This window comes from Dendrobates tinctorius, unplaced genomic scaffold (assembly GCF_039654945.1).
Source record: "Dendrobates tinctorius isolate UK_male_01 unplaced genomic scaffold, ASM3965494v1 ptg000015l, whole genome shotgun sequence".
NCBI lineage: Eukaryota > Metazoa > Chordata > Amphibia > Anura > Dendrobatidae > Dendrobates > Dendrobates tinctorius.
Genome location: NW_027361683.1, coordinates 58,224,677 through 58,248,914, shown reverse-complemented (window position 1 = coordinate 58,248,914; position 24,238 = coordinate 58,224,677). Strand labels below are relative to the sequence as shown.

The 24,238-nt window shown below is 45.0% G+C and overlaps 1 protein-coding gene across 2 annotated transcripts in view; it reads right to left on the bottom strand.

The window, feature by feature from the left end:
• Positions 1-5,701: 5,701 nt before the first annotated feature.
• The window catches only part of UBXN11 (UBX domain protein 11), a 522,546-nt gene continuing 504,009 nt past the window's right edge, over positions 5,702-24,238 (bottom strand). The window contains exons 10-12 of one of the 2 annotated variants that reach the window (XM_073564590.1): positions 7,813-7,883; positions 6,140-6,265; positions 5,702-6,065 (exon numbers count right to left, since the gene is read on the bottom strand). In XM_073564590.1, the coding sequence (XP_073420691.1) occupies positions 5,903-6,065; positions 6,140-6,265; positions 7,813-7,883 (360 nt within the window). In that variant the 3' untranslated portion in view covers positions 5,702-5,902. The remainder of the gene's footprint in view (positions 6,066-6,139; positions 6,266-7,812; positions 7,884-24,238) is intronic. The other variant, XM_073564588.1, reaches the window with a different exon arrangement.

Genomic DNA, 24,238 nt, shown 5'->3' with positions numbered 1-24,238 from the left:
ACTGGACTATGGGATGGAGGATATGTATGACGGGTATATGGGCACGGGACTATGGGATGGAGGATATGTATGATGGGTATATGGGCATGGGACTATGAGATGAAGGATGTGTGACTACAAGTTTAGTTAGTCTGCTGGTGAGATTTTGCCCCCCCGGTGGCCTCTGGTGTTACTACATGTTTAGTTAGTCAGCAGGTGAAAAGCACTCCCACCTTCCTATATATGGTCACCTGGTACGCCAGCTGACTGTTGGTAATACAGGTCATTTGGAAGCCAACCTTTCTGAAGAGAGAAGATATATTGAGCAGTGGTGTTTGCAGCTGATCTGGAGCAGTGATTTTCCTGCTGGAAGCTATGTTCGGGTGCCTTACTCTGCGGTCCGATGCATGACTGCAGAGCAAGCTAAGTATTGTTTGTTTTTCCCTGTCTGTTATTTTCCTTGGTGTCTTATTAGTACAGCGGTGGGACCAGTGTCCGCACTTGCCAGTTCCCTAGTAAGGGATAGGTAAAGGGCAAGTGAGGGACCTAGGTATCCTGGTCGGCGACAGGTTGAAAGAACCTGTATAGAGAACATGAGGAGAGTTCAGGGCTCTAACTTAGGGGAGTGCAGGAGGTGCCCCTTTCCCCATTCCCTATTGCAGGGCCGACTGTTGTAATTGTGTCCCCTTGTCTTTTTTTGGTTTTGTGACCGACCAATCATCAGGTCGCGTCACGCAAGGCCAGTCACATCGTGACATTATTACCAACCAGGTGCAGGGCAAGTGAGGGACCTAGGTATGCTGGTCGGCGACAGGTTGAAAGAACCTGTATTGGGAACGTGAGGAGAGTTCAGGGCTCTATCTTAGGGGAGTGAAGGACATGTCCATTTCCCCAATCCCTATTGCAGGGCCCACCGTTGTAATTGTGTCCCTGGTGTCCCCTTGTTTGTCTATTTTTGGTTTGTGACCGACCGTCGGGTCGCATCACGCAAGGCCAGTCACATTGTGACACTCACGCTGGCTTCGCACAAGTACAGTGCTGACAGGCACAGGGGTCTTCAGCAGACCCCTGGCTGTCATGGCAACATATCGGTGTGTTGCGGGAGCGCTGATGAGGGGATAGAGCGGTGCGATTACTGCCGTGACATTGTAAATGCCGCTGTCACAGATTGAAGGCAACATTTAACAGGTTAAGAGCCATAGGCAGAAGTTCACTCCACCCGAGGATGCTAGAGGCAAATGATGTATGAATATCACAACCATCACCTGCAGGGAAAGATGCAGGCTCGGAGTGGGAGCCTGCATCAAAGGTGGGTAGCCTCCTGGCATAGTTGGTCATAAGTCGTTAAGAGGTTAAAATGCCCTTTTGTGCTTTGTTTTATTTTAAAAAAATCTACTCTTCTCCCTATTCATCTATTGCCCATCCTATATGTGCTTTTTTTTTACTTTCCCTCTTGTGACATTCAATTTGAGGGGAGACATAATCAGGAGTATGGATTTACACTCATTTCTCTCCTTTATCACCTTGTCCTGAATCAGGTCACTTACCACACCTTCCATCATAGTCAACTTTCCATAAATTGTGAAAGAAGTGACCACAGCGGCTGTGTGGGACAGCGCTGCCCTCACTCACCCTGCTTCTATCAACATCCTGATGTGCGTCATCATCAGGCAGCAACACAAGTGTTCTCACACTCAGGGGCGTATCTAGGGGGGGGCAACCGGGGCAGTTGCCCTGGGCGCAGCCGGCAGGGGGCGCAGTCCGGGCTGCCTAATGCAGCGGTCCGCAGTGTCCTCCCTGGCGGCTGTGTTCTGCCACCCCCCTGGCCTGAGAGTGGCGGTTCTCTCTGTCAGCTGTCAAGCTGACAGTTGGCGCAGAGAAGGTGCGCGTGCTGACTCCCAGGGAACAATTGTACTGGCATCTGTATAGACGCCAGTACAATTGCAGCTCTGACCGCCGGGCCAGAGCGACGTCAGCAGCGTGACATGTCATGTGATCATGCTGCTGACATCACTCCCCAGCGCCCAGAGTGAACGCTCAGCGCTGGTGGTAAGTGTGCTCCAATGTGGAGCTGAAGAAACCACCGAAGATGGGGGGTGTTAATGTGTGGCGATCGGGTTAATGCGTGGGGGGTTAATGAGTGGGGATGGGGGTTAATGAGTGGGGGGTTACTGTGTGGGGGGGTTAAAGAGTGGGGATGGGGGTTACTGTGTGGGGGGTAAAGAGTGGTGATGGGGTTAATGTGTGGGGGGTTAATGAGTGGGGATGGGGGTTAATGTGTGGGGGGTTAATGAGTGGGGATGGTGGTTAATGTGTGGGGGTTAATGAGTGGGGATGGGGGTTATTGAGTGGGGATGGAACTAATTTGTGGAGGGTTAATGAGTGGGGATGGAATTAATGTCCGGGGGGTTAATGAGTGGGGATGGGGGTTAATGTGTGGGGGTTAATGAGTGGGGATGGGGGTTAATGTGTGGGGGTTAATGAGTGGGGATGGGGGTTATTGAGTGGGGGATAGAATTAATTTGTGGAGGGTTAATGAGCGGGGATGGAATTAATGTCTGGGGGTTAATGAGTGGGGATGGGGGTTAATGTGTGGGGGATTTGGAGTGGGGGTACATAATGTGTTGGGGATTTGGGAGTATGGACGGGGGGTTAAAGAGTGGGGATGGAATTAATGAGTAGGGATGGGGGTTATTGTTTGGGGGGTTAATGAGTAGGGATGGGGTTAATATGTGGGGGATGTGGAGTGGGGGGTACATAATGTGTGGGGGGATTTGGGAGTGGGGATGGGGGTTATTTAATGTGTGGGGGATTTGGAGTGGGGATGGGGTTAATGTGTGGGGGATTTGGAGTGGGGGTACATAATGTGGGGGGGATTTGGGAGTGGGGATGGGGGGTTATTTAATGTGTGTGAGGGATTTGGAGTGTGGATGGGGGTTATTTAATGTGTGTGAGGGATTTGGAGTGGGGATGGGGGATTTAATGTGTGTGGGGAGATTTGACGACACAGAGTATGTATGAGGAAACAGTATGGGGGTTGGGTGCAGACAGTATGGGGAGCGAACGGGTTAATGTGGACACAGTATAGGGAGTCAGGGGTATGTGTGAGCAGACAGTATAGAGAGTGAGGGGGTAAATATATGATGAGACAGTATGGTGAACAGAGGGATGTCAGAGGAGGGAGGGGAATAGTGTGAGGCCACAGTATATTACAGATACTGTATTTGTATTTAGGGGCATTATAATGACACTTCTATCTTTAAGGGCATCGTGTGGAGATTTGCTGCAGAAGACCGGAGAATATGGAAGTCTGCAGAGACAAGATGTGGGTGAGAAAACTCATCATGGGGTTTGGACAAGAAGAAGAAAAGGAGAACGACTCCAGAGACGACGTCATCTATAAGGTACTTGGATGTAAATGTTATTTGTGCTACTGACTTATTCTCATGTTTTTATTTGTTAGGAACATTAAAGGGGTTGTCCAGGTTTGTACGGAGTCTGCAGTCATTCTATGTGACTGCAGACGTCTGAATTCTCACAGTGCGCACTGAACGCTGTTAGGATTCTCTCATGCTGGTAATTTACATACATGCGGTCACATGCTGACTAGACATGTGTGGCCTCACTCAATGAAAATGAACGGAGCGAGGCCGGGCACGTCTAGTTGGAGTGTGGCCAGAAGTAAATAAATCACATACTTGTGCTGACATGACTGTACATTGGCAAGGGAGAATCCTAAATGTGTGCAGTGCATTCGTTGTGAGAATTCAGAAGCTGCAATGTCAGGATTCAGCTCTGCAGGTTCCAGTAGTCATCACACGGACACTTCACTCATATGCGATTTTCATACTTGACAACGAGCTTCTCTTCCTGCTTACAGTTTTTTACTGAACATTGAGAGCATTAGTGAGAGCAGCTTGTGGGTACATGGCTAAGTGTGCAAGTCGCATATGTACTTGGGGGGGGGGCGCCAAACCAAATTCTTGCCCTGGGTGCCAGGAAGCCTAGATACGCCTCTGCTCACACTGCTATCACCGACCCATGATAATCTGTTTCAGATAAGCAAGCCGCTGGCCAGCAGTAACAGAAGTGTTCCCGCACTGAGGTTACCGTTCTTAGTCTCTATCAGAGCTAATGACTCTGGCTATCATCAGAGGGTGACTATGAAACTGTGTAACTGTGTGGTAACGGATGGCATCACTGCTCCCTAATTATGTCTTGTTCCAAGCAGGGTGATGGAAGGGAGAAGGGAATGCAGGGACATTCTCCGGATGAGGTCTTGTTTCGCACTCCACAAATGTCACAGGCAGTAAAGTAGTAAAAAAAGCTGGTATAAAAACTAGCTGTATAGTCAGAAGAGTAGGGCATTTTAAAATAAAGCAAGCTTCAAAAGTGTAGATATTTATGATGGCATTTTAGGTATCGGACAACAGATTTAAGGCTTAACTAAGACCTTTAGCTGCACTGATTGAGATACTAATGATCAGGGAGGGGGAATCATGGAGAAGAGGTCAAGAGCTATCAAGAAAGACTTGACAGGTAATGTTGATCCTGCGGTTCACAGGATGCCAAAGATTGACATCTTGCCTACAGATTGATGCATGTATTGAACAGGATGTCAGACTGGAGATCAGATGATCCAACTTCCTAAAATGAAGGGGAATGGGAGAGGAAGGATGTATGGATGTAACTGAGGTGGGGTTAAAAAATTTCAACAACTAGACTATTGATGGTAAGCAAAAGAAAAATGTTTGCAGGAGTGCTTCTTTAAATTCCTCAAGAGAGGAGAACTTGAGACAGAAACTAAAAGGAATATTCCCTAATTTGAAGTCTGGATTAGGTTATTTTGGCATAGAAATTTGGCAGTAGCTCTAGAAATAACATGTCAGGAAGGAATTTGATGTATAGATAAACTGATGATAAAGCTAGCAAAAAAGACATATTCAGAGAGATTGTCCAGACATATAATCTTGTCGACCTGTCATTACGATAAGTCAATAGTATTAAATTGGTGGAGGTCTTGGTCCTGGTCCCCCCAGCTGAACAACTGCTACTAACTCCGGTGGTAGCTGGATGTAAGATCCGATCACCGAAAAATCGCTGACCCACGGAAGACATACATCCTCAATATATGTCCAGACAACTCTCTATGTTGATGTGGGATCACATCCATAGTTTCAACTAGTATTCATGCGTTCTATAGGTGCTTTTTCCCATTGAAATCACTTGGAGGACCAAAAGTTACAACCCTGGAATCCTCATAGTATGCTGTCATTTATAGCCATTTCATAAATCCTGTAAATTGCTCATAAATTTTAGATACAAGTTGTTTATTTTGTCAAGATTGGCCAGCGATCTCAAGCATGGAGCTCTAATATTTTGTGTTGAGGTTCTTGCAAAATTGGAAAGCAGAAGAGGAGATGGAGCATCTGAAAGAATTGTTGAATCTCTGCTGGCCAAGCATGAACTTTTATAGGCCACAATTCATGTGTAACAAAATGTTAAAGGGCTGGATCAAGTCCATCAGAATGTAAGATGCTATTAGCACGTTTATTTGCTCAGGTTATTGCAGGATAGAAGAGGTTCTCTTTATGCGCAATGGTGAATGTTCCTGTGGGAATTCCTATGGATTTACCCTGGTATGCACAGAATACTTACTATAGGAATAACACACCAGACGAGAGAGATGTGAGGTGCCGACCTTTGAACATGTGAGTAACTTCAGAATTACCTGATGATTTGAAAAAGTTGAAGTAAAGTTATTTGTGGAACGAAAAATTTATTACTTATGCTCCCTGCTTTCCTGGATACATTAGTACTCTCAGATAAAACATATTATATTAGTAATCAATGCAAGTGTAATAATTATCTGCTTCATGTGTTACATTAACTCTTTAAAAAAAATCACACCAGAGTTGTTTTGTCATGAGAAATTTCTTGTGTTTTCAGTGCTTTTTGGCTTCTTTCTTCTAAGTAGGAGCAATGCGTTTGGTACAAGTCCTGCATCTTGTAGAGTACAAGAGTAATTGTCATAAACATGGTGGGGGAATCCGCTGATTATATCACAGGATGAAACATCAGGAGCTCTGTTAATAAAAAATGAAAAGATTTGGTAATGCAGCAATTGAGCAAATCCAGCGTATTCAGGAGCAGTACTCACCCATGTAGTGAAAGGAGGGCTCGCAGGTCTCCAATGGTCTCAGTGGGTAACATTTGCACCTTGTAATTGTGATCTCCAGTCTCAGACTTGATTCGTAGGGTGCACACAACTGCATTTGACTGGGATCTGACGTTAATAAAAATGTGTTTATAAACGCCAATCCAATTCTTAGCATTCAGTAAGAAACAAAAACACTGCAATAATTTATTTTTTTTAATAATGTCCTTAAAATAGAAGCAATAACCTTAAACTCTACAAACTGAAAAAAAAGTAAAATATTTATCATGTATATTTCTGAGTAGAGATACTAAAAAAAGCTGTCTGTTACTCTTCGACACAACTAGTGATGAACACAAGTCTTCGTTACTCGAGTATGCCAAGGGTGCTCTGGTATGCATCGAGTATCGCGGGTGCTTGAGTGGTATGTTCACGTCCCCACGCCTGCATATTTCATGGCTCTTAGACAGCCAGAAAACATGCCGAAATTGCCTGACCAACGCGGGCACCCTCAGCAAACTTGAGAAACGACCACATCAATAAACACGACACATAAAAGTCATAGGGCAGGAAGGGGCTAGCGGTTCAGAGATGCAATTTACATAGATCATATAAAAATGGGCTAGATATGCTCAATGAATTCTATGGGCATGCTCTGTAATCTGTACAGAAGTCAATTGGGCAGGACTGGATCTCTGTGGTTAGCACTGTTGCTTTGCAGCTCTGGGGTCCTGGGTTCAAATCCCACAAGGACAAAATCTGCAAGGAGTTTGTATGTTCTCCCCGTGTATGCGCAGGTTTACTCCGGTACTCCAGATTTCTCCAACAGTTCAGAGTCATACTCATAGGGAATCTAGAGTGTGAGCCCCATTGGTAACAGTAAAGATAATGTCTGTAAAGTGCTGTGGAATATGATGGTGCTATATACGGTAAGTAAGCACAATAAATAAATTATAAAATGTACAGGGAAGGGGAGGACATGAGCTGATTTCTGCTGTTATCAGCCTGTTATCATCCTGCCTGTGCTGATAATGAGATAGTGGCTGAGAAGAGATCTCTACATGACAGAAATTTGATCTAATTATTAGGCTTAGTGGCCAATGTGAAAACTGCAATATTGTAACTTATTATTTTTTTAATGGAAAAAACACAATGTTCCAGCTCCTTGTAAAAATGTTTAAATATCCTTTATTAAAAATTTTTTGAATGAAAACATGACTGCTCCAGGACGGATCAGATAGCAAAACATTACAAGTGACGCGTTTTGATCAGATCCGTGTTCTTTGTCAAGCTTGGACAAAGATCATGGATGTGATCGAAACGCGTCGCTTCTTATTTCTTGCTATCTGATCCCTCCTAGAGCAGTCATGTTTTAATTGAAAAATTTTTCAATAAAGGATTTTTGTACATTTTTACAAGGAGCAGGAACATTTCTTTTTTTCTTTTTTTATGGGAAATTAGAGAAAATTCTTGAAACATAAAACCTTGATTGAAACAATAGGTCATATTCAGACAATACATTTCCTTTAAGATAAAGTTACTAACTCTCAACAAAGCCTCTAGATTAATTCAGAAAAGATTGTTGTTTTGATGCAAATAAGTAAGAACTGGAAAAAGTAAGAAATGTTGTATTATAAAAAAAATCCAAAAATAAGTTCTAATTTCAAATTAATTACCCCTTGTTCATCAACAATACGAGTGGAGACTCTATGAGGCTTTCTTGTGTTTTCTCATCAGCTTTGGGTCCCTGAAATATACGCATAAAAAGAGACACATTAGACAAATCTCCTGGCATACTGATGTATTTACAACAAAAATGACAGTAGTCAGTGATATACCGGTACATGTTAAACAGCAATTTTAGAAAGAAACGATCACTTTAAAATGTGTATTGCATTAACTAAAAATGTAACATGGTTAGATCCTGAATTCTCCCCCTCAAATTATGTTATTGGCTTTATACTGTATATGTTTGGAAATTTCTAATCTCACTCTCTCTATGGCAATAAATAGGCTCAGTTGGTTGATCCAAGCATGCATGTTTATTGTCAAGGGAATTTTTCAGACAATAAGGCTAGTTTCACACTAGCATATCTACAACCAGCGCACAGCGCCGTTAAGCCCTGCCCCCTGCCGCACCCCCTCCGGTCATCTCCTCCTACTATCGCACAATGCTGCATGCGATCTGCGCACCCTATCTTTAGCATAGGGTGCGCAGACCGTGCGCTAGCCGTGCTCTAGTAGGATTTTTGACTGTGCGCCGAGTGCACTATGTTGTATTTTGGTGCGCTCGGAGCACCGTCAAAAGGGAGCAGCGCACGCAAAATCCTACTAGCGCACGGCCAGCGCACGGTCTGTACACCCTATGCTAAAGATAGGGTGCGCAGATCGCATGCAAATAAAGGCAAAAAGGCAAATAAAATAATGGGATGCATTAAAAGAGGCATAGATGCTCATGAGGAGAACATAATTTTACCTCTATAGAAGTCACTAGTGCGACCACACTTAGAATACTGTGTACAGTTCTGGTCTCCGGTGTATAAGAAAGACATAGCTGAACTGGAGCGGGTGCAGAGAAGAGCGACCAAGGTTATTAGGGAACTAGGGGGTCTGCAATACCAAGACAGGTTATTACACTTGGGGTTATTTAGTTTGGAGAATCAAAGGCTTAGGGGTGATCTTATTACAATGTATAAATATATGCGGGGACAATACAAAGACCTTTCTAATGATCTTTTTACTCTTAGACCTGTGACGGGGACAAGGGGGCATCCTCTACGTCTGGAGGAAAGAAGGTTTAAGCATACTCACAGACGCGGATTCTTTACTGTAAGAGCAGTGAGACTATGGAACTCTCTGCCATATGATGTTGTAATGAGTGATTCCCTACTAAAATTTAAGAAGGGACTGGATGCCTTTCTTGAAAAGTATAATATTACAGGGTATATACACTAGTCTCCTTAATATTGCGATGATCCAGGGAGCTAGTCTGATTGCCGTATGTGGAGTCGGGAAGGAATTTTTTTCCCCAATGTGAAGCTAACTGTTGCCACATGGGGTTTTTTTGCCTTCCTCTGGATCAACATGTTTGGGCAAGTTAGGATAGGATATGGGTTGAACTAGATGGACTTAAAGTCTCCCTTCAACCTTAATAACTATGTTACTATGTTACTATGTTACTATGAGATGACCGGAGGGGGCGCCCGTGCGCTGCGTGTACATACGCTAGTATGAAACTAGCCTTAGGCATCCTTTTTTCATAAGAAACTCTTGCTAAAAGGCCTAATTGTTTTATAGGCTGTGTGCAATTTCCTGTAATGGAGGAGAACACAGACACCCCATCCTACCTGATCACAGAGAGAGCGCCTCCTTTCCTCCTGCCATGCACTGATCTACGTGATCGGTTCATAACAGGAGAGGAAAACACTGGAACCTGCACAGAAGCTACAGGTCCTGAGCAACTGAAAGACCTTCCGCTTGTAAGCAAATGCAAGATGTGGAAATGTATGAGTGGGTGTATGTAAACGTGCATGTATCAGAGTTGTGTGTGTGTTTGTACAGTGCCGTGCAGTTGTATTCATACTCCATGAATGTTTCTACATTTTTCATGTTACAACCACAAGCAAATGTATTTTATTGGAAATTTATGTGATATACAAACACAAAAGTAGAAAGTATATGTGAAGTGTTAAGGAAAAGATACATGGCTTTCTAATTTTACAAATATAAATCTAAAAATTGTAACTTGTAGTCTGATACCATTAGTTAAAATCCTGAGTGACCAATTGCCTCCAAAAGTCAAATAGCAGGTAAATTAAGTACACATGGGTGTAATTCATTCTCAGTATAACTACAGCTGCTTTGTGGTTTCTTTGAGAACATTAGGCATCAAACAGTATCATGTAAACCAAGCAACACATCAGACAGTTCAGAGATAATGTAGAAGAGTAATATGGGGTTAGGCTATAGAAAATAACCCAAGCTCTGAACATCTCATAGTGCTGTTCAATCCATCATGCAAAAATGGAAGGCATTTGGCACAACTGCAAATCTACCAAGACATGGCTGTCCACGTAAAGATATCCAAAACAAGGAGAGCACTAATTATAGAAGCAGCCAAGAGGACCAGGGTTATTACTCTGATGGCGCTGCACAGCTAAGGTGGGAACTTCTATCCACGTTACAACTATTAGCCAAATGTACCAGAAACCTGGCCTTTATGGAAGATTACATAGTAACATAGCTAGCAAGGACGAAAAAAGACATTTGTCTATCCAGTTCAGCCTATATTCTGTCAGAATATACACACATGGTGGTGCTCACAGCAATCCGGAATCAAGAACCATAGAGGTCTCAAGGAAACCTCTGGTTGTCATGCCAACACACCGGTGACCCCCGATCACGTGACGCAGGTCACCGGTGAGAGCTTTTCCGGCCCGATGGCTGGACGCATGAGTTAAATGCTGCTAGAGTTAATAGCCACGGGCGGATCGCGATTCTGCCTGCAGCTATTGCGGGCACGTCAGCTGTTCAAAGAAGCTGACATGTCCAGGCTTTGAGGTGGGCTCACCACCGGAGCCCACATCAAAGCGGGGGATACTGACATCGGATGTACTATACCTCTATAGCTCTAGTTCCATTATATCCTTCCAGAGCACCGGTGCCCAAAACTGTACACAGTACTCCATGTGCGGTCTAACCAGGGATTTGTACAGAGGCAGTATTATGCTCACATCATGTGTATCCAGAACTCTATTAATGCACCCCGTGATGCTGTTTGCCTTGGCAGCCGCTGCCTGGCACTGGCTGCTCCAGGAGAGTTTATCATTAACTAGGATCCCCAAGTCCTTCTCCATATCACATTTACCCAGTGGTTTCCCATTCAGTGTGTAATGGTGATATTGATTCCTTCGTCCCATGTGTTTAACCTTACATTTATCATTGTTAAACCACATCTGCCACCTTTCGGCCCAAGTTTCCAACTTATCCAGATCCGTCTGTAGCAGAATACTATCTTCTCTTGTATTGACTGCTTTACATAGTTTTGTATCATCCACAAATTGTGATGTCTAGGGAATGATGTGCTACGAGAGTGGACCCTCTGGGTCCCGGCTCTAAAGCTCCCACGAGCGAGCAGACCAGGTGGAGCCGACCCCTATACAGGGATCGTTAGGGGCAGACCCGAGGGAGTCAAGTACCGTGACAGCTGGTACCAAGAGGGGCGGCTCAAGAGGGGATTGACTGAAGCCGGTCGGGGCTGGGGAGACGGGGCCACCAAGACGGATGACCTGGACAGGGGAAAAGGCTCGGGAAACAGGATGGGACAGAGATCAGGACAGAGCAGATAGACCGGACTGGGCTGGTAATCCGCACGGAGTGGATAGTCCAGACGGAGCGGGTAGTAAGGACGTAGTGGGTAGTAAGAACGGAGCGGGTAGTAAGGACGGAGCGGGTAGTAAGGACGGAGCAGGTAATCAGGCCAGAGCAGGTAGTCAGGACGGGCCAGAATTAGCGTACAATATGCACATGCTTATCAGGCACCTTCATTATGGAGGAGCTGCCTGATATACCCTATGCTGGCACCTGATTGGAGCGCTAACCCCTCTGGGAAGGTGCAGAGAGGGTTAAGAGTGGAGAGGAGTGCGCGCCCGCGACCTAAGCCGCATGCATGGGGCTGGAGCAGGCCGGAAGGTGAAGCGAGAGGAGACACCGCGCTGGATCGCCCGGGCGGCAGGATGACAGGTTGGGGGAGCGGCGCATGGAGCAGTGAGCAGGGGGCAGAAAGGAGGACCCGGGATCGGCGGCAGCAGTGGGCGCCGGCATGACAAAAATATCGATTTTTATTTTTTTTACTGTGTAAACCTCCTATCAGATCATTAATAAATATATTGAAGAGAACAGGTCCCAACATCGACCCCTGAGGTACCCCACTGGTCACAGCAACCCAGTTAGAGAATATACCATTAATAACCACCCTCTGCTTTCTATCACTAAGCCAGTTATTTACACATTTACACACATTTTCACCCAGACCCAGCATTCTCATTTTGTGTACCAACCTATTGTGTGGCACGATATCAAACGCTTTGAAAAAATCAAGATATACCACATCCACTGACTCACCTTGGTCCAGTCTATAGCTTACCTCTTCATAAAAACTGATTAGTTTGTTTTGACAGGAGCAATTCCTAATAAACCCATGCTGATATGGAGTTACACAGTTATTCTCATTGAGATAATCCAGAACAATATTCCTCAGAAACCCTTCAAATATTTTAACAACAAAAGAGGTTAGACTTACTAGCCTATAATTTCCAAGTTCACTTTTATAGCCCTTTTTGAATATTGGTACCACATTTGCTATGCGCCAGTCCTGTGGAACAGACCCCGTCGCTATAAAGTTCCTAAATATAAGAAATAATGGCTTGTCTATTATATTACTTAGTTCTCTTAGTACTCGTGGGTGTATGCCATCCAGACCCAGAGATTTATCAATTTTAATTTTATTTAGCAGGTATTGCACCTCTTCTTGGGTTAGATTGGTGACCCTTATTATAGGGTTTTCTTTGTCTCTTGGAATTTCACCTAGCATTTCATTTTCCAACGTGAATACTGTGGAGAAGAAGGTGTTTAATAAATTAGCTTTTTCCTCGTCATCTACAACCATTCTTTCCTCACAGTTTTAAGGGGCCTACACTTTCACTTATGATTCTTTTACTATTGATATAGTTGAAGAACAGTTTGGGATTAGTTTTACTCTCCTTAGCAATGTGCTTCTCTGTTTCCCTTTTGTCAGCTTTAATTAGTTTTTTAGATAAAGAATTTTTCTCCCTAGAATTTTTTAGAGCTTCAACGGTGCCATCCTACTTTAGTAGTTTAAATGCTTTCTTTTTACTGTTAATTGCCTCTCTTACTTCTTTGTTTAGCCATATTGGGTTGTTCCTATTTCTTGTCCTTTTATTCCCACAATGTATAAACCGCTTACAGTGCCTATTTAGGATGTCCTTAAAAATTTCCCATTTATTATCTGTATTCTTATTTCTGAGGACATTGTCCCAGTCAACCAGATTAAGGACATCTCTAAGCTGGTCAAGCTTTGCCTTTCTAAAGTTCAGTGTTTTTGTGACTCCCTGACAAGTCTCCCTAGAGAAAGACAAGTGAAACTGTCCAATATTATGGTCGCTATTTCCTAGATGCCTGACGAATGACAGATTTGTTATTCTGTCAGGTCTATTAGGTAGTATTAGGTCTAAAAGTGCTGCAAATTGGCAAAAAGAAAGTTATTTTTGAAAAGCAAGCCAAAAGAAGTCCATTTGCAGTTTGCAAAAAGCCATACAGGGGACACAGCTAGCATGTGCAAAAAGATGCTCTGGTAAGAGGAAACCAAAGTAAGCCTTTTTGGGCTAAATGCAAAACACAATATATGTGGCAGAAAACTAATACATGCTAGCCTGAAAACACAATCTCCACCGTCAAACATAGTGGTGTCAGCATCATGCTGTGGGGATGCTTTTCTTCAGCAGAGACAGGAAAGCTGGTCAGGGTTGATTGGAAAATGGATGGAGCCAAATACAGGGCAATGCTAAAGGAAAGCCTTTTAGGAGCTACAAAAGACTTGTGCATAGGTTCACTTTCCAGCATGACAATGACCCTAAATATACTGCCAGAGCTACAATGGAATGGTTTTGATCAAAGCACATTTATGTGTTTGAATGGCCCAGTCACAGTCCACACCTAAATCTCATTAAAAATCTGTGTCAAAACTTGAAAATTGCTGTTCACAAATGCTCTCCATCCAAGGTCAGTGAGCTAAAAATAGTTTGCAAGGGAGAATGGGCAAAAATTTTGGCTTGTGGATGTGTAAAGTCTGTTAAAGACCTACCGCACAAGAACTGAAGCAGTAATTGCAGTTAAAAATGGTTCTACAAAGCATTGAATCAGGGGGGGGGCTGAATACAAATGCACATCACAATTTACAGATTAAGGGTATGTGCATATGATCAGTAATCGCTGCTGGTTTGATGCTGTGTACTTATACACCATCAAACATACAGCGGTCAGCTATTACAGCATAGTGGATGGGATTTTTTAACAATCCCATGTCCACTATGCATCCACAGACGCCCGTGGCTCACCTGCGGAGACGGACATGAGGCACATCTCTAAAGAACACAGAATGTCTATTTCTAGACCAGCGTCTCTGCAAGAGAAATTTCACCAACACAGAGATTCACCTGCGTTCAATAAACGGCAGTGCTTTTGATTCAGCAAACATGCGCTGCTATTTTTGGATCGTGGAAAAGACATAATACTAGTCAACTGAGGTTTCAGCTAATCGGCCTTGTACCACCTATGAGACGAGGTGGTGGCCGAAAATAAATTACAGTGGGAAAATAAGTATTTGATACACTGGCGATTTTGCAAGTGTTCCTATTCTGCCTCCATAGCTAAACTGGAAGTGTTGGGTGCTTAGACTGCCATCCCATGGCGTCTGTTTAGCATTTCTCACGTTTAGTGATGTCCACAGAGAGGTTAACGCGACTGGAAAAGAGCACATTTGAAGAGTCCAGTAGAAGGTTTATTCTGAGCTGAATCCTTGCATAATCCACAGTTACAGTAGGGAAAAAGAGACTTTCCATATACAGAGCTGTATAAAACGCGTGTCTCCAAGATGGAGATAGACTCAAAGATGGAGAAGAAGGGAGGGCTTACAGAAATGAGAGTCACATGCGAGGGGGGAGGAGACAACCTCTAAAAGGGACAGATCTATACACAGTAATGACAACAACAATATAATAAAATGCAATACTATCTGTATGATTCTAAATCATGGGACATGATATTTTCCACCTACAAAGAATGGAGAGGTCTGTAATTTTTATGTACACTTCGACTGTGAGAGACATTCTTAAAAAAAAATCCAAAAAAATCAGATTGTATGATTTTTACATAAATAATTTGCATTTTATGGCATGAAATAAATATTTGATACAATAGAAAAACAGAACTTAATATTTGGTACAGAAACCTTTGTTTGCAGATATTTCCTGTAGTTCTTGACCAAGTTTGCACACACTGCAGCCGGGATTTTGGTCAACTTCTCCATACTGGTAGGGCTGGCGGAACGCACCAAATAATAAAATAATAATAAGGTGCTTTCGTAGCCCGGGGTCCACCATGCAGAGGTGGAAAACTGCTGTTTAGCAATGGCGGATGTACTGTATATAGCGGTATACAATAGGTCACACGTGGGTTAACGTTACCCGGTGTGAACAGGAGCAGACTCTGTTACGTCACAGAGCCGCTGTACCGCGAAACATAAATGCCGGAGCCTGTTAAAACACACAGCACTCGGCAAGAGAGCGCTCAGTAAATGGTCCCAGAACTCAGCCCCAAGGACACGAGGTCTGAGTCCCTCTAGACCTACTGAGCGTGTGGCGTCGCACCTGCGGATGCCTCTAATGGACGCTGACCACCGAGGAGTGCAGACTATGTGCACAGTGGCATACAGACAAAGCCACCGGTGAATGCTGATGGCAGTCTCTGACTCGGCCTCTAACTGGACCTCAGCCTGGGCGCTAGCAGGCTAAGCTACACAACACATGCGTACCAAGTGTAGGGGTTTCATAATGAGTCATTCACCAGAGACATTCATACATGCATACAACACTCACTCCACATGGTCTAATCTTTTTCTATATTATCGCATGGCCGAGCGGCCATGCGAACCTTTTATAGCAGCGTCCTTCCGGGACCTTCCTGACCCTCCTGATGGTCCAATCCCAGCTGGAGAAGGACCTGAGCATGTGATCTCCGATCTCCAATGAGAGATCGTCCCACGGGCATGCTCAGTGGACCAAAAGGAGGACTTAGTCCCAGGAGTAGCTCGCTGCTGACCAGCATGCATTGCTATAGCTGGACCAGAGGTGGCAGCACCAACCAAACCCACAGAGCTAGTCTGAGCAGAGCGGGATCGATGAGTCTGCTAAGCAGCCCCCTCTGCAGTCGGAGAGGAATGGGAGACTGCCGAATGCAAGGCTCGGGATTTCTGCTGTGCAGCGACAGGAACCCGACGCCTAACACATACATATCTTCTCTTGATCTTTTAGGTTCTGAGCTGTTGCCGGGCAACATTGAGTTTCAGCTCCCTCCAAAGCATTTCTATTGGGTTGAGGTCTGGAGACTTGTTAGGCCACTCCAGGACCTTCAAATGCTTCTTAAGAACCAGCCATGACCCATCTTTAATGCTCTTATTGGGGGAAGGAGGTTGTCGGCCGAAATCTTGCAATACATGACCTCATCCATCCTCCCTTCAATATGGGGCAGTCATCCTCTTTGCAAAAAAGCACCCTCAAAAGTCGTAGTTACTCACCGGTTAACGGTATTTTTCGTAGTCCATGACAGCACCACCTGAGAGAGGGGATCCACCCTCCAGGAACAGGAAATCCTACAGATACATAAGGGTGGCACCTCTCCCACGCATCAGATGGTTTACAGGGCACAAGAGGACCACAATGGTTAATAGCATAATTTATATACAATACTCTACACGACTATTAAATACCCATGTACATATAAGAGGAAGAAGTGCACACCCAAATTAAACTAAAGGGAGGGAATATACGGGTGCTGTCATGGACTCCGAAAAATACCGTTAACCGGTGAGTAACTACGAATTTATTCGGTCGTCCATGACAGCACCACCTGAGAGAATTACAGAGAGTAATAATTACTTTAGGGAGGGACTACAGCCTGCAGAACCCTGACTCCAAAGGAGAGGTCTGAGGAAGCACCCAGGTCTAGTCTATAATGGTTGTAGAAGGTGCTCGGAGAGGACCAAGTAGCTGCCTTACATATCTGGTCGATCGAGACCTCCCATCTCTCTGCCCAAGAGGTTGCCATGGCCCTGGTGGAATGCGCCCTCAGCTTGCCAGTGGCCGGTTTGCCTTTTGAGGTGTATGCTAAAGAAATGGCCTCCCTAATCCATCTCGCTAGTGAACTTTTTGAAGCCCTAAGGCCCTTTCTAGTGCCCTGATAGGAAATAAATAAGGCATTATCTCTTTTCCAGGGGTCGGTAACTGTCATGTACTCTAGGAGACATCTCCTAACATCTAGAGTGTGTAATTTCCTTTCCTTATCGTTCGTGGGATTAGGGTGGAAGGATGGAAGAACTATCTCCTGAGTTCTATGGAAACTGGAGGCTACTTTAGGCAGGTATGCTGGATCGGGTGTAAGAATTACCATGTCATCCCTGAATTGTATGTAAGGAGGAAGTCTAGATAGTGCCTGGATGTCACTCACTCTATGGGCTGATGTCAACGCTACCAGGAGAGCCACTTTAAGGGACAGGTTTTTCGTGGAAGCTGATGAGATAGGTTCAAACGGGGCCTCGGTCATGGCCGTAAGAACTAGGTTTAGATCCCATGGCATAAATTTATTCCTCACTATTGGTCTGGACCTGCCTGTTGCTTTAATAAACCTATTGATCCAATGGTTACTGGCGATGTTGCAGTTGAACAGTGCCCCTAGAGCCGACACCTGTACCTTAAGGGTGCTGGTGGAGAGTCCCATGTCCAGACCTTTTTGCAAGAACTCTAAGATCTGTGCTATGGGAGTGGACTGTCCAGCTACTACCCCTGAGCTCTGAAGGAATTTCTTCCAGATCCTCACGTAGATTTTGGTTGTAACCGGCTTTCTGCTTTTTAGCAGGGTGTTAATTAGGGCCGGGGAAAAAACTCTCTCTTTTAGCAGTGCCCGCTCAAAATCCACGCTGTCAGATGTAGGACAGCTACCTGAGGATGGTAAACTGGGCCCTGGGACAGGAGGTCTGGGATGTTTGGTAGGTCCCAAGGGTCGGATACCGACATGGTCCTGAGGCATGAGAACCATGCCCTCATGGGCCAAAACGGGGCGATCACTATAATCCTCGCTTTGTCCTTCCTGACTTTCCTCATCACCAGGGGTAGTAAAGCCAGGGGAGGAAAGGCGTATGCTAGGCCGATGTCCCATTTGATTAGAAGAGCATCTACTGCCAGAGGGTTCTCCCTGGGATTCAGAGAGTAGAACTGAAGCACCTTCTTGTTCTCTCTGGTGGCGAAGAGGTCCACTTCTGGCTGCCCCCATTTTTGTACTATCTGGTTGAAGATGGACGCTTTTAAGGACCATTCCCCTTGCTTTAGAAGGTTGCGGCTTAAGAAGTCTGCTGTGGTGTTTACCCTTCCTTTTATGTGCAGAGCTGTTAAAGATAGGAGATGTTGCTCTGCCCACTGGAACAGCCGTTCTGCTACCTCCATCAGGGTCCTGGACTGAGTGCCGCCTTGGCGGTTGATGTAAGCCACGGTGACCTGATTGTCGGAGAATATTCGAACATGGCGACCCTGTAGATACACAAGAAGGTTTTTAACTGCCTGCTATACGACTGTTAGCTCTTTCAGGTTGGAGGACATTCCCAACTGATGGCCCTCCCACAGGTCCTGGATCAAGATTTTCCCCATGTGGGCTCCCCAACCCGTAGGGCTTGCGTCTGTGGCGACTACTCGGGTTATGTTATATTCCCAGGGTACCCCTCTGGCTAGATTGTTCTCGTCTAGCCACCATTCAAGTGATCTCAAAGTGTGTTGGGATAGAGTCAACTGGCCTTCTAGATAACCGCCCAGGATATTTTGATGGTGTGAAACCTCGCCCTGTAGCCCCCTTGTGTGGAACTGGGCCCACCGGACCGTGGGGATGCAGGATGAGAGAAAACCCAGGAGGGACATTGCCTTCCTGAGAGACATGGTAAGGTTATTGGAGGCGTTCAAGACCTGCTGACGTCGGCGAACTAATTTTTCGGGTGGAAGACGACATTCCTGATTCTGCGAATCTAGGATTAAGCCCAAGAACTGCTGGACCTTCATGGACTGTAGACGGGACTTCTTAATGTTTAATAGCCACCCTAATCGTTCCAAAGCCGATTTTGCTTTTTGCAATTGATCCAGACAATGGACTGCTGTTTTGCCTACAATAAGGAAGTCATCCAGGTAGGGGATTACTAGGATGTCTGCCTCCCGTAGATGGGCCATAACTTCCGCTATAACCTTAGTGAACACCCGGGGGCGACTGCTATATCAAAAAGAAGGGCGACATATTGAAAATGCTTTAACGACCCCTCCAAATGAACTGCCACTCTAAGGAAACGCTGATGAGACGCAAAGATGGGTATATGGTAATAAGCGTCTTTTAAATCCAACACCACCATAAAGCAATTTTCGAACAGCAACTTTATTGTGGAACTGATCGCTTCCATTTTGAAAGGCCAAATGACCAGGTATCTGTTGAATGCTTTCAGATTAACTATGGTCCTGTAGGAATTATCTGGTTTACGGACCAAAAATAGGGGGGGAGTAGAAGTCTTCGCCCTTCTCCACCTCTGCTACCTTTATCAATACTCCCTTCTGACCTCCTCTGAAAAAATCTCTTCCTAGCAAAGGGACGTCTATAGGAAGGGGTGGGCATAGAAGGGAATTTCTTTTTATCGTCGCCAGCCTTCTCCAGGAGTTCATCTAGGACTGGTCCGAATAGATATTCCCCCTCACACGGGATGGAGCACAGCCGGGATCTGGCCTGGATATCCCCGGGGCCAGCATTTTAGCCATAAAGCCCGTCGGGCTGCATTTGATAGCCCTGCGGCCTTGGCCGCCATTCTTGCGGAATCTGCCGAAGCGTCAGCTAAAAAGGCTGCCGCATCCTGGATGGTGGGTAGGGTTTTCAAGATAGATTCCCTCGAGGCTCTGTCCTCTAACTGCGTTTCTAGCTGGTCCAGCCAGACCCATCATATATCTGGCCGTGCAGGTAGCTGCGACCGCCGGTCTCAGGGCGCCAGCCGATATCTCCCATGTGCCTTTCAAGTAGGAGTCCGCCTTTTTATCCAGCGGATCCTTTAACGAGACCATGTCATCAAAGGGGATAGCGGATTTTTTGGACGCCTTAGCCACTGCTGCATCCAATTTCGGGGCTATATCCCATTTATTCACCACAGGGTCCTCAAAGGGATATCGCCGTTTAAAGGCTGGTGGTAGGGAGCCTTTTCTTTCAGGTTTCCTCCATTCCCTCTTAATCAAATTTTGGACCTTGTCGTTTAACGGGAACGACTTACGTTTCCTGGGGTCTAAACCCCCGAACATTAGGTCCTGGGCAGACCGTTCAGGTCTGGTGTCTGTTACCCCCATGGTAGCTCTGACTGCCTTGACTAGTTTGTCCACTTGTTCCAGACCTAGGCAGAAACGACTGGAATCTTCCTCTGAAGAGGACGCAGACGCAGAGGTGGAGGGCTCTGAGGACTCTTCATTCCCTCTAGGGTCAACTGAAGAGCCTGACCCTGAAAAACTCACCCTCTTTCTCTTCCTAGACGACTCCCACTGGGGTACGGATTTTAGGGCTTTAACCTCCGTCCTGATTATTTTTATTTTTTAGAATTTTTTAGAGCTTCAACGGTGCCATCCTACTTTAGTAGTTTAAATGCTTTCTTTTTACTGTTAATTGCCTCTCTTACTTCTTTGTTTAGCCATATTGGGTTGTTCCTATTTCTTGTCCTTTTATTCCCACAATGTATAAACCGCTTACAGTGCCTATTTAGGATGTCCTTAAAAATTTCCCATTTATTATCTGTATTCTTATTTCTGAGGACATTGTCCCAGTCAACCAGATTAAGGACATCTCTAAGCTGGTCAAGCTTTGCCTTTCTAAAGTTCAGTGTTTTTGTGACTCCCTGACAAGTCTCCCTAGAGAAAGACAAGTGAAACTGTCCAATATTATGGTCGCTATTTCCTAGATGCCTGACGAATGACAGATTTGTAGTAGTATTAGGTCTAAAAGTGCTGCAAATTGGCAAAAAGAAAGTTATTTTTGAAAAGCAAGCCAAAAGAAGTCCATTTGCAGTTTGCAAAAAGCCATACAGGGGACACAGCTAGCATGTGCAAAAAGATGCTCTGGTAAGAGGAAACCAAAGTAAGCCTTTTTGGGCTAAATGCAAAACACAATATATGTGGCAGAAAACTAATACATGCTAGCCTGAAAACACAATCTCCACCGTCAAACATAGTGGTGTCAGCATCATGCTGTGGGGATGCTTTTCTTCAGCAGAGACAGGAAAGCTGGTCAGGGTTGATTGGAAAATGGATGGAGCCAAATACAGGGCAATGCTAAAGGAAAGCCTTTTAGGAGCTACAAAAGACTTGTGCATAGGTTCACTTTCCAGCATGACAATGACCCTAAATATACTGCCAGAGCTACAATGGAATGGTTTTGATCAAAGCACATTTATGTGTTTGAATGGCCCAGTCACAGTCCACACCTAAATCTCATTAAAAATCTGTGTCAAAACTTGAAAATTGCAGTTCACATATGCTCTCCATCCAAGGTCAGTGAGCTAAAAATAGTTTGCAAGGGAGAATGGGCAAAAATTTTGGCTTGTGGATGTGTAAAGTCTGTTAAAGACCTACCGCACAAGAACTGAAGCAGTAATTGCAGTTAAAAATGGTTCTACAAAGCATTGAATCGGGGGGGGGCTGAATACAAATGCACATCACAATTTACAGATTAAGGGTATGTGCATTTGATCAGTAATCGCTGCTGGTTTGATGCTGTGTACTTATACACCATCAAACCTACAGCGGTCAGCTGTTACAGCATAGTGGATGGGATTTTTTAACAATCCCATGTCCACTATGCATCCACAGACGCCCGTGGCTCACCTGCGGAGACGGATATGAGGCACATCTCTAAAGAACACAGAATGTCTATTTCTAGACCAGCGTCTCTGCAAGAGAAATTTCACCAACACAGAGATTCACCTGCGTTCAATAAACGGCAGTGCTTTTGATTCAGCAAACATGCGCTGCTATTTTTGGATCGTGGAAAAGACATAATACTAGTCAACTGAGGTTTCAGCTAATCGGCCTTGTACCACCTATGAGACGAGGTGGTGGCCGAAAATAAATTACAGTGGGAAAATAAGTATTTGATACACTGGCGATTTTGCAAGTGTTCCTATTCTGCCTCCATAGCTAAACTGGAAGTGTTGGGTGCTTAGACTGCCATCCCATGGCGTCTGTTTAGCATTTCTCACGTTTAGTGATGTCCACAGAGAGGTTAACGCGACTGGAAAAGAGCACATTTGAAGAGTCCAGTAGAAGGTTTATTCTGAGCTGAATCCTTGCATAATCCACAGTTACAGTAGGGAAAAAGAGACTTTCCATATACAGAGCTGTATAAAACGCGTGTCTCCAAGATGGAGATAGACTCAAAGATGGAGAAGAAGGGAGGGCTTACAGAAATGAGAGTCACATGCGAGGGGGGAGGAGACAACCTCTAAAAGGGACAGATCTATACACAGTAATGACAACAACAATATAATAAAATGCAATACTATCTGTATGATTCTAAATCATGGGACATGATATTTTCCACCTACAAAGAATGGAGAGGTCTGTAATTTTTATGTACACTTCGACTGTGAGAGACATTCTTAAAAAAAAATCCAAAAAAATCAGATTGTATGATTTTTACATAAATAATTTGCATTTTATGGCATGAAATAAATATTTGATACAATAGAAAAACAGAACTTAATATTTGGTACAGAAACCTTTGTTTGCAGATATTTCCTGTAGTTCTTGACCAAGTTTGCACACACTGCAGCCGGGATTTTGGTCAACTTCTCCATACTGGTAGGGCTGGCGGAACGCACCAAATAATAAAATAATAATAAGGTGCTTTCGTAGCCCGGGGTCCACCATGCAGAGGTGGTAAACTGCTGTTTAGCAATGGCGGATGTACTGTATATAGCGGTATACAATAGGTCACACGTGGGTTAACGTTACCCGGTGTGAACAGGAGCAGACTCTGTTACGTCACAGAGCCGCTGTACCGCGAAACATAAATGCCGGAGCCTGTTAAAACACACAGCACTCGGCAAGAGAGCGCTCAGTAAATGGTCCCAGAACTCAGCCCCAAGGACACGAGGTCTGAGTCCCTCTAGACCTACTGAGCGTGTGGCGTCGCACCTGCGGATGCCTCTAATGGACGCTGACCACCGAGGAGTGCAGACTATGTGCACAGTGGCATACAGACAAAGCCACCGGTGAATGCTGATGGCAGTCTCTGACTCGGCCTCTAACTGGACCTCAGCCTGGGCGCTAGCAGGCTAAGCTACACAACACATGCGTACCAAGTGTAGGGGTTTCATAATGAGTCATTCACCAGAGACATTCATACATGCATACAACACTCACTCCACATGGTCTAATCTTTTTCTATATTATCGCATGGCCGAGCGGCCATGCGAACCTTTTATAGCAGCGTCCTTCCGGGACCTTCCTGACCCTCCTGATGGTCCAATCCCAGCTGGAGAAGGACCTGAGCATGTGATCTCCGATCTCCAATGAGAGATCGTCCCACGGGCATGCTCAGTGGACCAAAAGGAGGACTTAGTCCCAGGAGTAGCTCGCTGCTGACCAGCATGCATTGCTATAGCTGGACCAGAGGTGGCAGCACCAACCAAACCCACAGAGCTAGTCTGAGCAGAGCGGAATCGATGAGTCTGCTGAGCAGCCCCCTCTGCAGTCGGAGAGGAATGGGAGACTGCCGAATGCAAGGCTCGGGATTTCTGCTGTGCAGCGACAGGAACCCGACGCCTAACACATACATATCTTCTCTTGATCTTTTAGGTTCTGAGCTGTTGCCGGGCAACATTGAGTTTCAGCTCCCTCCAAAGCATTTCTATTGGGTTGAGGTCTGGAGACTTGTTAGGCCACTCCAGGACCTTCAAATGCTTCTTAAGAACCAGCCATGACCCATCTTTAATGCTCTTATTGGGGGAAGGAGGTTGTCGGCCGAAATCTTGCAATACATGACCTCATCCATCCTCCCTTCAATATGGGGCAGTCATCCTCTTTGCAAAAAAGCACCCTCAAAAGTCGTAGTTACTCACCGGTTAACGGTATTTTTCGTAGTCCATGACAGCACCACCTGAGAGAGGGGATCCACCCTCCAGGAACAGGAAATCCTACAGATACATAAGGGTGGCACCTCTCCCACGCATCAGATGGTTTACAGGGCAAAAGA